The sequence below is a fragment of the Apus apus genome, chromosome 23, assembly GCF_020740795.1.
Source record: "Apus apus isolate bApuApu2 chromosome 23, bApuApu2.pri.cur, whole genome shotgun sequence".
In the NCBI taxonomy this organism is placed as follows: Eukaryota; Metazoa; Chordata; class Aves; order Apodiformes; family Apodidae; genus Apus; species Apus apus.
In genome coordinates, this window is record NC_067304.1 from 213428 (window position 1) to 230661 (window position 17234).

A 17234-nucleotide genomic window follows, 5' to 3' on the forward strand; every position below is an offset into this window, starting at 1 on the left:
CTGTTTGGGCAAGGGGTCTGGGGGAGCTGGGGAAGGGCTGACCTGGGACAAATGCCTTTTTCTCAGTGGTGAGCCCAGCATGGCTGCCTGCTCTTCCCCAGCCCAGGGCGGTGGCATGTGAGGCACTCACTGCGCCTGGTAGAGAAGCAACAGCTGCAGGGGCCCTTTTGGTGCTTCAGGAGCTGCGACAACAGCCGGGAGCCAGGCTGGGATCTAAATTTAAACTCCTACTTCGTGTATTTGTACATGTGAGGGCAGGATCCAGTCCCCACTCCCCCTGGGGCACGGAGGAGACTGGCTCTGAAAGGAGGAAGATCCAAAGGAGCTCCAGCTGGCTGGGACCGGGGGAAGAGGGGCTCAGCTGTGGGGCAGGAGGGGGGCAAACAGCTAAGGGAGAAACACCATGGAGGCTGCTTCTCCCCAGGATGATGTGAGGAAGAGGCAACAGAAGGAGAAATCCAAGAAGCCAGTGCCACCGGTAGCTCCTCGGCCAGCCAGGGCTCTGTTCTGCTTAACCCTGCAAAACCCACTGCGGAAGGCGTGCATCAGCATTGTGGAGTGGAAGTATCCTTCTGGCTGTGTGGGCCTGGGAGCACTCCAGTGTGTGCCCGTGGGGAGGGGTGCTGGGGAGCATGACCGTGTGGCTTTAGGCAGAAGAGCTGTCAGCCCACTTCCAGCCTCTGCAGGATGTCTCGTCTCACCGGGTCTGTAAAAGGCATCGGGGCGCTCAGGGAGCCCCATCAGGGTGCCTTGGCAAAGGTAATGGCTGTGCATGCTTAGGGCATGAATGGACTTTTAGGGGAGGCTGGGGCTGAGAAGTGGCTCTGGCATGAGAACCTTCAGTAGGGTGATGTGAGGGAACAGGCAGGGACAGCCTGGGTGGCAAGGGACTTGTGGGAGTGAACACATTTTGTTCTGGCAGGAGCTGTGCTTGGGAGAAACAAGGGACAGCGTTTGGTGTGTGAGGAGGAGGCACAGTGCCCATCTCAAGATGGGGATGGGGCCAGGCAGAGGACGAGGGCCAGACTGGGGTGGTGGGAGCTGGGGATGTAGCAGGGAACAACAGGCTGGACCAGGGCAGAGGCTTGGGGCTGGGTAGGGAGACCATGGCAACCTGCTTGAAATGGCTCTTCATGTGTGTCACTGCTTGCGGTCCCACAGCTGCTGCCTCCCCTGGTGCTGGGGCCTGGCCAGCATCCCCCCAGTCCATGTGACACCTTTATCCTCTCAGCCCCCCTTTCCCATGGCTCCCTGGCACTGCTGTCACAGCTGAAGGCTTTTGGGAGTGATATTGTTCAGAAGGACAATGCTGGGACCAGTGCTGTTTAACATCTTTGTTGGAGACATGGACAGTGGGATGGAGTGTCTCCTCAGCAAGTTTGCTGATGATACTAAGCTGTGTGGAGTAGTTCACACCCTGGATGGAAGGGAGGCCATCCAGAGGGACCTCGACAGGTTGGACAGGTGGGCCAGTGCCAACCCCATGAAGTTCAACAAGGCCAAGTGCAAGGTCCTGCACCTGGGTCAGCACAACCCCAGGCACAAATCCAGGCTGGGGGCAGAATGGCTGGAGAGCAGTCCTGAGGAGAAGGACCTGGGGATGGGAGGAGATGAGAAGCTGGACATGAGTCGTCAGTGAGCACTGGAGCCCAGGGGGGCAATTGTGTCCTGGGCTGCACCAAGAGGAGTGTGGCCAGCAGGGCCAGAGAAGGGATTCTGTCCCTCTGCTCTGCTCTGGTCAGACCCCACCTGGAATGTTGTGCCCTCAGCACAGGAGAGACATGGAGCTGTTGGAGAGGGTCCAGAGAAGGGCCACCAAGATGATCAAAGGGCCGAAGCAGTTCTGTTCTGGAGACAGGCTGAAGGAGTTGGGGCAGTTCAGCCTGGAGAAGAGAAGGCTCCAGGGAGACCTTAGAGCACCTTCCAGTGCCTGAAGGGGCTCCAGGAAAGCTGGGGAGGGGCTTTTCGCCAGAGAGGGCAGTGACAGGACAAGGGGTGATGGTTTTGAACTGAAAGAGAGGAGATTTAGGTCAGACATCAGGAAGAAATTCCTCACCACAAGGGTAGGAAGGTGCTGGAATAGGTTGTCTGGGGAGGTTGTTGCTGCCCCCTCCCTGGAGGTGTTCAAAGGGCAAGCTGGATGAGGCTTGTGCAGCCTGGTCTCCTGGGAGGTGTCCCTGCTTATAGATTAGAACCTGATGATCTTGAACGTCCCTTCCAACCTTCACCATCCTATGATTCCATGACAGTATTTTTCTGCACCTCTGGCTTAATTTAGGGATGCGTTTTATGTGGCTGCTCTTTGATTTGCCATCATTTCACTGGAGCATTGTAGCTGAGAAATACCAAAATGTCATCTGTCTGCCATCCATCCAGGAACTATTTTAGGTCATTAGATATCACCTTGTACACCTGTGTTTTATGGAACAGAAGAGGATGGTAGACAAAACATTTTGCTTTGGCTTCTGCAAAATATTTGGGCTCAAGAAAAGCAACGGGATTTGGGAATGCTTCCAGCAAATCCAGTTCTTCCCACCCTCAGCTTTTCTCATTTCAGTTGCTGAACCTATCTGCATGTTCCTGACCTTGGCAGGATCATCCCAGCCCTGGCCAGGGTTTGCTCCTCTTGAATGTGGCTTGGTGGCCTGAGGGCTGCAGGGCCAGGCCCTGCCCTAGGGAAGGGCTGGCTGTGTTGCTATACACATAGTGCCATGGAGACACCCAAACCATGTCCCTGCACTGACAGAGGTGCCATCTTATTCAAAGCCCAGCCTGACCCTTTGCAGGGACTTGGGGCATCCTCACACCACTGGTGCTGCTGTGTTGGCCATGGATTTTGAGCCCTTGCTCCTTCACTGCTCTCTGTCCCTCAAGGAGAGGGAGCAGAGCCAGAATTGGGGAATTATCTGTTTCTGCTTCTCTGGCATGAGAACTGGCTTGTTCTACAAGCACATGGAAGGGAACTATGTCTATGTCTTAAATAGACACTGAGCATGGAAGAATCTTGTGCAGACACCCTAGTGGCAGGGGAAGACCTGGAAATAGGACTTACATCTTCCAACGTGCTGGAACACATTCCTCCTCCTGGACCAAGGTGTGCCAGAGAGTGTGTGTAGCACAGTGGGGTCTTTCCCACATTGGTGCCCTGGAGTGTGGAGGGAAGCGGTGGGTTTCCCACCAGGAAGGTTGCAGGTGGTTCTAACCCATGTGAGACAAGTGATCCAGGGCATCAGGTTTCTCCGGCGCCTCTCTTGTGCCTGGCTGTATTTATACCCAGATGCACCTGGCTGCCCTCGTTCAGGGATCAGGGCTGGCTGGGCATGACAAGGTCGTTCCAGTTCCTGCAGGTTGTTATGGACTTCAAGGCCAGGCAAGCTTCCAAGAGAAGATTAGCTGTGACCATGTGGGGTTACATGGCATCTGGGTTCAGTATGGCAGTACACATTCCTGTTCCTTGGGCTTATGTCTGCTGTATTACTGGTGCTGTTAGAGCACAAATCTGAGCCACAGAAATGGGACAGTCTTCTCCAGGCAGATGGAGAATGGGGAGTATCACTGCACACAGCCTAGGGCAGGTGGAAGTCAGGCTGGCTTGAAGCAGAGGGATTTTTATGCTGAAGTTTGATCACATGTCAAAAACCACATTTGCTAGCCTGAGGAATTTTGGGTACTCTGCAAATTTTGCGGTACTGTGTGCTCCACAGCTAGCCTAGCTGGTTGATGGTTGTTGGGAATTTCTGGTGTCACCTTGGTATTCTAGGTTTGTTTTGCAGCCAGGAAAACTTCCAGACAGATAGATGAGGAGTCTGGGGACCCTGGAGGACCACAGAGCTGCAAGGCACAAAGGGCCTGGTTCTTGCCGCAAGGCAGGTGTTGAGACCCTTGGATGCTGTGTGACAAGAGGCTCCTGGAGAGAAAGAAGTGAGATGGCAAGACAAGGAGATGAGCTTAAGGCTCAGGCTAAGAGGCAAGATGCAAAGAGACTGTGTCTGGTGACACTGTGTGCCTGTTTTTTGTTTCAGTCCGTCCCACTGCTTTTCTACCTGATCACAGTGCCAGAATCACAGATTGGCAAGCAGCAAACCGATCCCAGCTCCAGTTACAAGACAGGTCAGCCTTCAAGGAGGAAATAAGTATGTGGCTGTTTTCCCAGAAGAGGGGATTAGGCTAAACCTCTTTCCCTTCTGCACCATTAGTAGTTAATGTGGTAGGACCTGAGCCATGGTTTCTGCTCCTTTACCCACAGCTCTCTCCAATTTGCTCCATGATGCTGAATGGTCCCTGCATCTCTCCACCATCACAGCCACATGGAGACAAGGATGAGAGTTGGCAATGCTCATTTCACCCTGTCAGAGTGGCCAGGGAAGCCTCCAACCTCTGGGTTCTGCCCCATTACCTGGAACACAGAGGGGAACAGCTTTTCCAGCTGACTTGAAGGGTCCAGAAAAGACAAAATAACCTGTGATGAACATAGGACACACCTGGCAGCTCTCAACCAGCTCAGCAGGCCAGTGTGGAGAGAATGCTCCCTAGGTGCTCCTTGCCCTGTGGTGCTGGATTGGATAGTGGTATGGACACTGCAGCCCAAGGCAGGTCTCAGTATAATTATCTGGAAAGCTGAGCTAAGCAGTTGGTTAACCACGGTGCAGAGAAATGTCAGGATGGCTGCAGGGCCTCTCTGCTGGGCTACTGAGTTTCAAGGGCTGTGCAGGGCTCTGTAGTGGCATCAGTCTGTGTGGCTGAGATGTAGATGTTCCTACAGATCATGTTCCTGGCAGCTGTTCTCCTATGGAAGGTCTACCCAAAGTGAGATGGGGATGCTGGGGAATCCTGTCTTGGACTGGAAGCTCTGTACCCACTGGATGAGACTGATCAATTTGCCCATGATGGCTGGTTGGTAGTTATGGGTGGAGATGGCGGTGAGACATCACAAAACAGTTTGTGGGGGTAGACACTGGCTGTGGTCATAAGTGTGGAGGTTAGCTGGTAGGACAATGGAGAGGAGAAGGGCCTGGAGGGGAGTGAGGTGATTTACGTCACTGTTGATTTACACTGTAGGTGGGGGTGTCCCAGTGGGCAGCTGGACCAACATATTTTCATTTTCTCCATCTGCTGTTAGTTTCAGTGTCTTCCAGGGGTGCAAGCAGGGCAAATGGATCAGGTACAACCATGGTATACTTGTCAAGAAACATTGTTGGCCAGGAAACTTTAGGATTAGCATTGTGACTAAATTGTAGATTTACTGTAGATTTTGGTGTCACGCTGTACCCAGCTGTCTTCTGGCAGAACAAGGCCATTAGATGAGTGGGAAAGGCCCCGTTGCTTTTAGGTGTGTGAGTGGGTGCAGGGTGTCGTGGCCAGGCACCAGCACCTCAGAACTGCAGCAGGGCCTGGATGTCACCAGCGTAGGGGCAGCAAAAGATGATGGTTGTCTTCTTTTCACCAGATGTCTACAGCACTCCCAGGGTACCACAGGGTGGTAGGTTTGGATTGCCCTGGGATGAACAGGCAGTGGGGTCTCTCAGGTGAGGGCCTGGCCATGGAGAAGGTCCTGGAGCCAGAGTCTGAGCTCTTCTGTGGTGTCAACAGTGTGATAGCAGAAGCTTGTCCATAAGGTTTCAATGGCCCAGCAGAGCATTGACAGCAGCAGGAGCCTGGGAGTGACAAAATGCCTGTCCTAGGGCCTTCAGGGGGAAAGAGCAAGTCACCCCATTTGTTCATAGGTGTCATAGGGCCCAAACAGCACAATTCCACCTTCTAGGGAGGGCGATGAAGCTCAGGCTGAGCACTCTGGTTATTCCCAGCCTCTGGTACTTGTGGGGATGGTCACAGGGGCACTGAGGCTGTAGAACACCTGGGGATGTTAGCAGCTGGCTGGATGTTGTGCTAGAGGAGACCCTGGCTGAGCTGTCTTGCCCCTAGATATCTTCTAGTCAGGGAGACACCAGAGATCTGCTCAGGAACATCTCCCTCATGGACAGTGAGTACAGAGGGAGCCAGGGCCAGCCCACTCTGAAGGGTGATGCTTTGGTGAAGTGCCTGCACTATGGAAGAGAGTTCTGACCCTTCAGGATGATTCACTGAAGCGTGAGGAGGGGGAAGCTACCAGCTCTCCCGTCACCTCATTATTCCTCCACTGCAGCCTTTTAATTTGTGCTCCCTCCCCATATGTCCTGTGCCAAAGCTGCCCCTCTCCAGGAGCCGTTCCCTGAGTGTCCAGGCCCTGCATCTCATCCTGGCCTATTCTCTCCCTCCCTGGTGACCCAAGAAATGGGCAGAACTGCAGATGTGCAGAGGGTGAGGTCTGATGCCTCCCTCTAGTTCTCCACCCCAGTGGGAAGTTGTTTCCCTGTAGCCATGGGGGTTTCCCCACACAAACCCCAAGAGGGGACAGAGCTATACCTGCTTTTTCATTCCTGTCTCCAATCCTTAACACTTCCTCTTAGACCCTTTGAGATCATCATCCTCCTGACCATCTTTGCCAACTGCGTTGCACTGGCCATCTACCAGCCAATGCCTGAGGATGACACCAACGTTGCCAACTCCAGCCTGGTAAGGTGCAGCCCCTCCTGCTCTCCTGCTGACCCTCCTTGCTGGAAGCCAGGCACTCTGCCAAGCTGGGCCCTCGGTGGGCCATGGGGTGGTGCGAGATGTAGTGGTGGGCACTGTGGGGTGCAGGCACAGTTGGTTCAGCAAGAGATGCTGCAAAGTCAGAGGGAGTCAGAGTGGTGGAGAAACCACTGCAAAGTGGGTTTTCAGAGGGGCTGAAAACTCCCCAGGTTGAGCTCAAAGGCAGCAGATTGGTGTGTGGAGTACACAGGAAGAAAGAATTGATGCCAAAAAAGGAACAAATTCCCTCCTTTTTTTTTCTTTTTTTTTTTTTCTTTTTTTTTTCCCCAGTCACTCCATTTTGCCTGGAATAAGATGTTTTGATGTGATCCAAATCAATAGTTTGCACTATTTTTAGATTGTCCCTCTTCAGATCCCCACTGTGGTTCTATCCACATTGATTTCCATTGAGAGTCTGAGTTTGGTGACTGACAAAGCATCTAAATATGCCCTATTAAAATGTAATGTTCTGCTGATTTCAGGACTCCTTGGTGGTGGAGTGGGGAGTGTTGTGTGCAGGTATCGCTGCCAACTTGTGACTTAAAAAACACCTCTCTGTTCTTTTTCCTGTTCTTTAGAGACTCTGCAGGGAAAAACATTAAAGCAGTCAAAGAATCTGAGATGCAAAGTAAGCTTTTACCTTCTGCAGCATTTAGTTCTTGTACTGCTTTTGTCTCTTTCACTCTCTCCAGGCTTCAGTGGCACTAAAGATAGTGTTTACTTGTCATTTCCTTGGAAAAAAAAGGAAATGGGTCACTATTGGCAATGTGTTATTAGATCTTTTAAAAAGAAAACCAAGATAGGCCCCCAGAGGAGGGGAATTTAAAATCCCCATAGAGAGTGGGGTGTTCTTTCAGCCTCCTATGCCTGTGTGAGCAGCTTCTCCAGCAACTGCCAGATGGGGTAGAGCTCAAGACACTGGTTTTGGTTCCTTCCCTGGCCAAGGGGGCACAATGGGTTTTGAAAGGTGCAGTTACCTCAGCTGGGAGGTTAAAGAGGCAAAGCAGAACTGGGGCAGGGTGGGCACAGAAAGCTGGAGTTGGGACAGAGGGGATAGGAGGGGCTTTGATATTTGGCTGAGACCAGGATGTCTGCAAGGACAGGGCTGGAGAAAGCCCCGCAGCATGTGGCAGTGTGGCATGACAAGGGTGACAACCTGGCAGGACCCCACCTGGCAGTGCTCTGGGCAAGGACTAGTGCTGCCCAAGAAGGACCAATAGCCTTGCCCATTAGTAGGGGTGGGCAGGCCTGGACTCATTAGTGTAATCTAGAAATGAAATTTCATCTCCTTGTATTGGTTGCATATTAGATCACTTATGCTATAACCTACTGGGGGATTTTCTCAGCCTGTTGCCATGCCAACAGCCCTCTGTATCAGGAGCCTGGCAGCCCCAGGCCGCTGTTTTTTCATCCCTGCTCTGTGTGTCTGTTTGTCAGCATGTTCTAGTGGCTCTGTAGGAGCAATCCCAGCTCGGAGCTGAGCCAGACACCCAGCACCTAATGGACCAGGCTGTGCTCTGTACAGGGCCCACACGTAGTGCAGCAAAGGCTTGTGGAAGGCGTTTCTTCCTGTAGCACAGAGGTGCTGCAAGGCATTTAATCTCTCCATGTCACTTTTTTAATTGCCTTTGTTCATTGCTTAGTCCTCTCTGGAGAGGATTGAGTTTGTCTAAAACCTTATAATTGTTGACAAGGCAAAACATGTGAGGGCAAACTGAGGCAAAGCAGTGAGATCATTGCCCCATGTTACTTGTGGAGGTGGAATCCCTCTCATCAGAGCTCACCACTAATCATAGAATCACAGCATGGTTTGAGTTGGAAGGGACCTAAAAGATCATCTAGATCCAGCTCCCCTGCATGGGCAGGGACACTTCCCACCAGACCAGGTTGCTCCAAGCCCCATCCAACCTGCCCTTCAACACTGCCAGGGATGGGGCAGCCACAGCTTCCCTGGGCAACCTGTTCCAGTGTCTCACCACCCTCACAGCAAAAAATTTCTTCCTAATGTCTAACCTAAATCTCCCCTCTTCCAGTTTTAATCCATTCCCCCTTGTCCTCTCACTGCCTGCCCTAGTAAAAGGTCCCTCCCCAGCTTTCAGTGTGAGAGCCTGTCCAGCCCAAGCTTCCTGTTGTGAAGCCTCCTATGTCCCAGGCTGTGAAAATGAAACACAGTGGAAGCTGCTCTGTTCTAAAGCTGGAGATCCTCCAGCACAGAGAGCCTTGGGGCTGGAGCATCTCCTGGGAAACCTCTGCTACCACCATATTTCTGAAAGACTAGAAAACCTGGAAAGCAGCCGTGCTTGTGATTATCTTTCCAGGACCACCCAGGGAAGATTTGCACATGGAGTCTACACTAAATTTAGAATTAGTCTCATGAAAACTTTGTTAACCAGAACTCATTTTGAGGGAAGAAAAAAAGTATATTTAATACCATGTAAATCTTCTCTTAATACATCTTGCTTTATTCTGGAAGAGAGTTGTTTAATTTCAACATATTTAATTATTTTTTTTATATTAGATTTCTTCTAATTCAGAAGATACTTTTTTGCATTGCTGGTTTTGCCTAATTTTGTCTAATTCTAATGAAATCAAAACATTTTCTTTGACCCTGATGAAATTATTTTTACTTTTCAGCTCATCAAAAATTCACATAATTTAGTTTCACTTTGACTTGAGTTCCCAAAATTGTCAGTGAGCTCCAAATCACACTGTCTTTCACTAGAAGCCTGGCTCCAGGAGCAAGCAAGTTGAGAAATGTGCTTAGGAAGCCAGGTTATTCAAGGGGACTCACCCAAGAAAATACAGATGTCTGCATGTGAACCGACTGCCTGGACTCTGTTTATGGTCAATGGAGAAAAATAGGGCTTATCCCCTAGGACAGTTAGTTTCCTCCTGCAGTGCTGGTGGGTGGTGTTGGACATGCTGCACACACTGAAGCACCTGTTTTTCCCTGCTAATGAGACCCAAGGGCAATTGTTCCAGGGGAGGCCACCCTTGCAGAACATCCAAAAGCAGCTGGGCTGGGTCCCATGTGCTTTGTAAGTGTATCAGGTAAGCAGGGGACAGTTGGAGCTCAAGCTGTACAGAGGGTGCTCTTAATAACACAGGTAATGGTCTGTTTGTAGGCGCTTTGTGATTGTCATAGATAATTACTTTAGGTAGAACATGTTTAATATAAAGGAATATGTTTCCAAAAGTCCCCTTTTGGGTTGCACTGGGTTGTGTCTCAGCCACAAGGATCAAGGGACCCCTGTGTTTTAGAGCCTGAATACAGCCCCAGGCACCATTCAGTTACAGGAGTGTGGGCAGCTGCAGGTGTCCCAGGCCTCCATCTGCTGCTCTGGAGGGATGTGACTTGCTTGTGGGTCCTGTGTAACATCTGCCACCTCAGGACTGCCTCGTGTAGCCCAGAGCCTCTCCAGAAAACAGCTGTATTTGCTCAGCTGACTCGTATCTAACAGTTCTAAAGCAGAGATTGCTGGTGCAGTGCTGTTTTTGAAGAGTGAGTACCTGCTGTAGGGTGTCTGTCCTTGAGGTTGGCATAGGTCACTCACTGCAGGGAAGTCCTGATCACAGAATCGCCAAGGCTGGAAAAGACCTTTCAGATCACCAAGTCCAGCCTGTGACCTGACACCACCACATGAGCCAGACCATGGCACTAAGTGCCACATCCAGCCTTTCCTTGAACACATCCAGGGACGGTGCCTCCACCACTTCCGTGGGCAGTCCATTCCAATGTCTAATCAACCTCTCTGTGAGGAAGTGCTTCCTAATGTCCAACCTAAATCTTCCCTAGTGCAGCTTCAGGCCAGGCCCTCTCATCCTGTCACTGGTTTCCTGGGAGAAGAGCTCAGCCCCACCTGACCACAATCTCTCTTCAGGGAGTTGTAGAGAGTGAGAAGGTCCCCCCTGAGTCTCCTCTTCTCCAGGCTAAACAACCCCAGCTCCCTCAGCCTATCCCTATAAGACTTGCCCTCTAGTCCCTTCACCATTCTCGTTGCTCTCCTCTGGACCTGTGCCAGTACCTCGAGATCCTTCTTGAAGTGAGGGGCCCAGAACTGTACACAGCACATGTGGCTTTCCTAGAGCTTGAGGTCACCCTAGATCTGCTGGGGTCCCCTAACAGCTGTGAGAAAAGACCACATGCACACACATCTCCCTGTGCAGACTCAGTTCTGGGTGTTCAGGAGCAGTCTTGTTCTGTGTGTTTCTCCTGCCTTAGCCCTGCCCTTAGCTCTGTACTGTGGTCAGCACCCTGCCCCTTTCCTTAGCTCTGTCCCTTTCTGGCCCTACACAAAGGTGCTCGGCCACCCCAGGAGCCTTTTTATATACAGCCCTGCCAACCCAAGGATGCCATGTTTCAACCTCCTTCCCCCATGGACAGAGCTGGTGGGAGATTTTCTTCCCCCTTTTGCACAGACCCCAGCTGTGCCTTTGCTGCCCGTTCCTGGTGCACAGCTTCACCCTCCAGTTTGGCCAACATTGCTGAGCACTTGTTCTGAATGCCAGTAAAAAAGCAGCAGCTTCCAAAGACCTCTCCATGGTCCCCAGCTCTGCAGCAAGATTTCCTCCGAGGGACCTTGCTGACTGCTCCCAGCCCTGAAGAAGGGCAGATTAGCTGCAGCTCCCCTGGATTTCTCTCGGGCTCCCCACAACCTGCAGCTGGCAGGTGTCAGCTGAGCCTTTGTTCATACTTTGTCCATATCATTCTCCACTCCCTGGTTTTGCTGGATGAGGTGGTAGGACCCAGCAAAGCCTTTTCAAACCACACAGACCCAGGGCATCCAGTCCAGGGACAGCCCTCAGGAATGCCACCAAGGTCTCCCAAAGACACCCAACCTGACATTTAGGCAGGTGGTGTGACAGGGAAGGGACATGGAGCAATGAAGAGCTCTGGACAGTGACTGAGGGAGATCCAATGGGGAGCAGTTCATTGTAGGGCCTGGCCCATCCGTGCTTGCAGGAGGGCTCGTGGAGAGGTTTATTGCTTTTTTTGTTCCTGACTCTGCTGCCCTGGAGTTTGTTAAGCCCAAATCTGTCATTTGTTTATGGGAAGGGAGGAGCTGTGCCTGGGAGATACGGCAGGAAAAACACATCATCACAGAGCAATTAAGGGTGAAGGTACTTCGGGAGATCACCTAGTCCAACACCCTGCTCTAAAACAGTTGTGAAAATAGTTCAAAAACTCCCAGAATCTTTCCTGCATATCTCCCCATCCCAGGTGCTCCTTGTGCACTGACAGAGGCCACTATGAGAAGAAGAAATGTTTCTCTCGATGTCTCTTCCTGGACATGGTTCACAGCAGCCCTGAGGGGTCTGCAGGCCCCCCCCTCTGTCCCCTTCCCATGCCAGGTACCAGAGTTTCCTACCACATACTCACAAGAGCTGCCTCCTGCTCCAGCCTTCACTTTAATCTTAATTTCTGAAGTGTGTGAGATTGCTGTAACTGAGTTCATCCAGCAGCCGTCCTGTCCCCTTCTCCCTGTCACATCTGCAGGGCTTGTCTCGTCTAGATGCAGAGGAATGGGAGAAATGCTCAGAGCTGCTCCGTTATGCAAAGCAGAGTTGCTGCAAGACCCTGGAGAGCAGCCTTTTGGGTGTTTTGTTTAAAAGGCCCTCATGAAAGACTTAGCAGCACAGATACCTGCTCTGTGTGTCCTGGCACAGCCAGTCCACGCATGTGTCCTGCTCAACCAGTTGGTGCACATACAAAAACTGTTTTTACTGGGGAGACATAGGTAGCCCAGGAGGAGTGTGGAGCACTTGGAGACACTGAAAACCTGCATGAAGAAATTTCTGAGCAACCCGCTATAAGATGGCCCTGCTTTAAGCAAGAAGGGTTTGGACTAGATGATCTGCAGAGATCCCTGCCAGCCTCGTGCCTCCTGTGATCTGTGGCAGCTCTCATTGGGAAGCGCCATCCCTCAGCCTTGCAGCGAAGAGGAGTGTGAGACAGCAGAGGGGAAAGGGGCTGGAGCTGCAGGGGAGAGGGGACAGGGCCTGGCTGGGACCAAGAGGCTCCAGGGGAGGTGTCGGGGCTGATGGTGCAGGAGTGTGAACAATGGGCACAGAGAAGGGCAAGAGGCTGGGGGCAGTATGGAGGCATCAGGAAGGAGTGTGACTGCTGAGGGTCTCACTGCATGTAGATGTCTTCTGCTGGGATGCAGGGCTAGTTGTCTGGCTGTGCTACTGTCACACTGCCCCCTCACCATCTGTCCCCTGCTTTGACCAGCCGGAAGTCTTTCTCCAAGCCCTCCTACCCCCATTCCCTGAGAGGAGACCCCAGGGACATGGAGCTGGGGCTCATTCTGGAGCTCCCTGCATGACTGAAGGGGCTGGAGCCAGCCCTCGAGCAGGGGAGCTGTGTCCTGCTGCCCTGCAGCACTGCTGCTCCTTCAGCAGCCATGGGTCAGGTTACTCTGTGTCCCATAACATGGTTGAAGTGTGTGTGTGTGTGTGTGTTAGTGTGTGTCTGTGTGTCTGTGTGTGTGTGTCTGTGTCTGTGTCTGTGTGTGTCTGTGTGTGTGTGTGTGTGTGTGTTACACAGACCTGCATCTTTTTGTAGTGGCCACTAGACGTCTGGGCCTTTCAGACACCCAATCCCCGCTGAGCCAGGCAGACCTGATGCCCTTCCCTTTAGCAGCTTCCCACCGTGGTAGCCAGCTCTGAATTTTGGGGTGGTGAGGTGAGTGGCAGTGGCACAAAGTGGGTCTTCAGTTGCTAGAAAGTGGCCAGAGCTTCACTGAAGTCTGCGGAGCTATGCCTCTGCGTGGTGAGTGCTTTCCCCATTTCTCCTGTTTGCAGCAGGGAAGACAGCCCCCCCACCACTGGCTGCTGGTGCAGCTCTGCAGTCCTGCACCTTGAAGACAGACCCTGGTAACACCAGTAATCACAGTGCTTGGGTCTCTGCTCTTAACATTGCTGCCCTCAGATTCAACAAGTAACTGTCACTTGTATGGGTGACAGTTGTACAGGGATACTTGTCATGGCTACTGCTTTTGGACATAGTAACTCAGCAAGCAATGCTTCTGTCTGAGCCCTTTGCACTGAAATGCGCTGAAATGGAGATAATTTTCCATTTGACAAGCCAGAGGGACCCTGGGAGGAAGGTGTGCTCACAGCACAGCAGCCTCCCCAGTGGAGACCTGTTTCCATTTGGGTCTCAGAGAGACGTTTCTGCCTTTCTGGGTGCAATTCCCTGCAGAGCCCAAGCAGGGATGCTTCTTGCCCTTGATGGGGTGCAGATGGAGGAGAGGAAAACCAGAAATATAAATTGCCCAGTCCATCTGGCTGCTTCAGAGGGATTTTAATCCCAGTCTGGAAAGGGCCATCAGCAGCAAGGGCAGTGATCACAGTGACAGGCAGGACCAGGTGGGCACAGGCAGCTCTTGGCCACACTCTGGGGTAAGATGAGCTGTTCTGGGCCCTGCAGCTGTGCTGAGCTGCTGCGGTGGGGTGTCAGGGTCTGCCTGGGAGTGGATACAAGGCCTCTGCCCAACAGAGCCCCCAGGCCACTTTCTAGCAGCTTACACTGCCATCACAGGCAGATGTCTGGCACTATGCAGGAGGTCTTGAGCTCTAGGCCTGCCTTCCCTGGGAGCCTAGGACACAAGGGAAACCACAGCACAGCTGTCTTGTTCCGTGGTGTCTCCAGGACAGACCCAGCAAGCCCTCAGCTGGAGAGGGTGAGAAGAAGGCATTAATGCTGCCTGCAGGAGGAAGATTATGGGAGAATGGGAAGGCGAGGCAGCAGGGAGAAGAACCAGAGTTGTGCAGTGTCCTGGGCCAGGCACCTTTGCATGCTGGGTTGGGAAGTTGTGGTTTGGCTGGCATAGTCTGTAACAACAGGTACCCATAGCCCAGGGACATGATCCTGTCAGCATGCCCTTGAAGAGATGCAGGGGATGATGCTGCAGGCTAGAGAGTGGCGTGTGGTGGCTCAGCATGCCACCCATCCTCCCAGGGTAGCCACAGTGCTGCCTGGTGTTCGTGGGAGATCACAGATAGGTTGGCAGCAGGGGCTGATCCAGAGACATGCTGGGGGGCTGTGCATGGTGATGATGCCAAGGGAGGTGACAGTCTGCTCTAACAGATTGTCCTCTCCTGCTTGCCTTTCAAATCCCTAGGAGAAGATGGAATATGCCTTCCTGATCTTCTTTGCCATTGAGGCAATGCTCAAGATAATTGCCTATGGGTTTCTGTTCCATACGGACGCCTATCTCCGAAATGGCTGGAACGTGCTCGACTTCTCCATCGTGTCACTAGGGTAAGGCAGGAACGGGAAGCTGCTGGTGCTTGGCATGTGCCAGACCTGGTCCACAGCCCATCAGCTACATCGATTTTTCTGGTGACTGTAGTGGGTTTGCTAGCAATTTATAGACATGGTTCGTGGCCTTTTCCCGTGGTTCATGCCTTGACATCCTCTGGGATCCTCTCTAACTCCTGTTTCTTCCTATATGACTCCTTGATGCCGCTCAGGTTTCCTTACTCTGGGGAATTGGAGTGGCGTGGGGTCCTCCAGGGTTTGGCACACAGGGAGAGGGTCTGCTGGGTGCCAAGTGGTCAGAGGGTCCTTGGCTGCTCATTAGTGAAGGCAGCACCCAGCAGAGAGGTGCCTGACCATGAGTGTACCCAGAAATCTGACTTATCTATGAGCTGTTCCTGGGTCAGGCTGAGCATGGATGACATAGTCCTGCCTCTCATTTTCCTGCCTACAGAGCTCTGCATCCTTAGCACAGATTTCTTGGTCTCCATCCTCATGCCCTTTTCTCTTTCTCTCTGTCCTTCCTTCTGCTTCTTCCCCTTCCTTCCCTGCTCTGTATCCTGGCTCTTTCAGGCTTGTCACCATGACCCTGGAGCAGGTAAATGCGAAGCAGACCGGGACTTCAGGGGGAAAAGGTGGCTTTGACGTGAAGGCCCTGCGAGCGTTCCGTGTGCTGAGACCCCTACGCCTGGTGTCTGGAGTGCCAAGTGAGTGCTGGGCACCTGGGCTAAACCCCAGGGTGGGTGGCCATGGGGGTAGGTTTCTTGTTGCTGCTAGGTCATGCCCAGCCACAGGGTGGGTGTGGAGGAGACACAGGTTCTCGCTCATCCCTGCAGCTTGCAGTTGTCAACACTGGGGATCTACAGGTTGGCACACAGCTCCCTCCATGTCTCAGTGTCACCATCTTTGGGTGGCCAGTGTGAAGGGGCCAGGACCTCACTCTGCTGATGCCTGGGTCTGCTGGAGTCTTCCTCATGCCTGCATGGTGTACAGAGAAAGATTTCAGTCTCAACCCACCTGTGCCCCTCTTCCCTTGGTACTGGGCATTGTTAGAGGGGCTGACAGGAATGCAAGGTGCACCCAAAGCTTTTTAGGAAGTGGTTGACCTCCTTTCCCTTCTCCTTGGTGCAGGCCTTCAGGTCGTCCTGAATTCTATCATCAAGGCCATGGTGCCCTTACTCCACATTGCCCTGCTGGTTCTCTTCATGATCATCATCTATGCCATTGTCGGGCAAGAGCTCTTCAAGGGCAGGATGCACAAGACCTGCTACTATCTCGGGACAGGTGGGGCTCTGTGGCAGGGGGGTGATTTAGCAGAGGTGTCTCTGTGTGGCTGCTGTGGGGACCACAGAGGTTCTGTGGGTAGTAGAAAGTCTGGTCTTGCCAGCATCAGACCTGGGAGTGTGGCAGGACTGAAGGGTGCTTGGTACAACACACAGCACAGTGATGATACGCTGTATGAGGTGGTTGTGAAGGGTGCCCTTTTGGAAAGCTTATGCAGGAGACTGGGAAGTGCTGGGACCAGATCTACGTGGCCCGACCGGCTGCTCACACCATGGCTTTTCCCCTCAGATGTGATTGCCACGGAGGTGTCAGAGAAGCCAGCCCCATGCACCAGCTCTGGCCACGGGCGACACTGTAGCATCAACGGCAGCGAGTGCCGCAGCGGCTGGGCAGGGCCCAACAACGGCATCACCCACTTTGATAACTTTGGCTTTGCCATGCTGACTGTCTACCAGTGCATCACCATGGAGGGCTGGACCGAAGTTCTCTACTGGGTAGGCTCCAGCAGCTTGCACCCAGTGCCAAGCTTGTTAGAAGTCATCGCTGGTCATGCCTCAGAGCAGGGAATTCCCTCCAGGACACAGGACCCTGTAGCAGGGCTAGAGCTCTCTGCCAGTGAAAGACATCCTGCTCCCACTGAGCTTCATACTGTAATTCCCATTCCACAGTGCACCACACATGTCTTCTGCCTCTCTGCAGGCATTGCTCAAGCTGTCCTTGCTCTCCAGGGAGACAGGAGGGTGCTCCAGCTCCAACCTTTGTGAGGGGTACAGGCCAAGCACAGCAATGACTTAATGCAAAATGCTTCAGCAGAAGTTCATGTTTTGCATTTCTTGGGAGACTGTCTTGCTGAGGCTTGGGCATAGGGCTGATGTTTGCATCTGCTTCCAGAATGCTTGGGTCTGGCTTTAGTTCTGCTGAAACCAGAGGCAGGATTACCAGAAGGTAAGGCTTAGAGTCAGGTTTATCTGCTGCTACCCCAAGCACTCACTTAGAGGGGCAAACTCCCAGAGGCTGTTGAGGGGGCCATAGGGGAGGCAGACAGCAGACAGTGTGTTCAAGATGCTTCATCTGCTTC

At 52.6% G+C, this 17234-nt stretch overlaps 1 protein-coding gene across 2 annotated transcripts in view; it reads left to right on the forward strand.

Annotated features, from left to right (window-relative positions):
- Nucleotides 1-288: 288 nt before the first annotated feature.
- The window catches only part of CACNA1S (calcium voltage-gated channel subunit alpha1 S), a 50169-nt gene continuing 33223 nt past the window's right edge, over nucleotides 289-17234 (forward strand). For both annotated transcript variants that reach the window (XM_051638847.1, XM_051638848.1), the window contains exons 1-6: nucleotides 289-564; nucleotides 6447-6552; nucleotides 14736-14875; nucleotides 15446-15579; nucleotides 16004-16156; nucleotides 16445-16650. In XM_051638847.1, the coding sequence (XP_051494807.1) occupies nucleotides 404-564; nucleotides 6447-6552; nucleotides 14736-14875; nucleotides 15446-15579; nucleotides 16004-16156; nucleotides 16445-16650 (900 nt within the window). In that variant the 5' untranslated portion in view covers nucleotides 289-403. The remainder of the gene's footprint in view (nucleotides 565-6446; nucleotides 6553-14735; nucleotides 14876-15445; nucleotides 15580-16003; nucleotides 16157-16444; nucleotides 16651-17234) is intronic.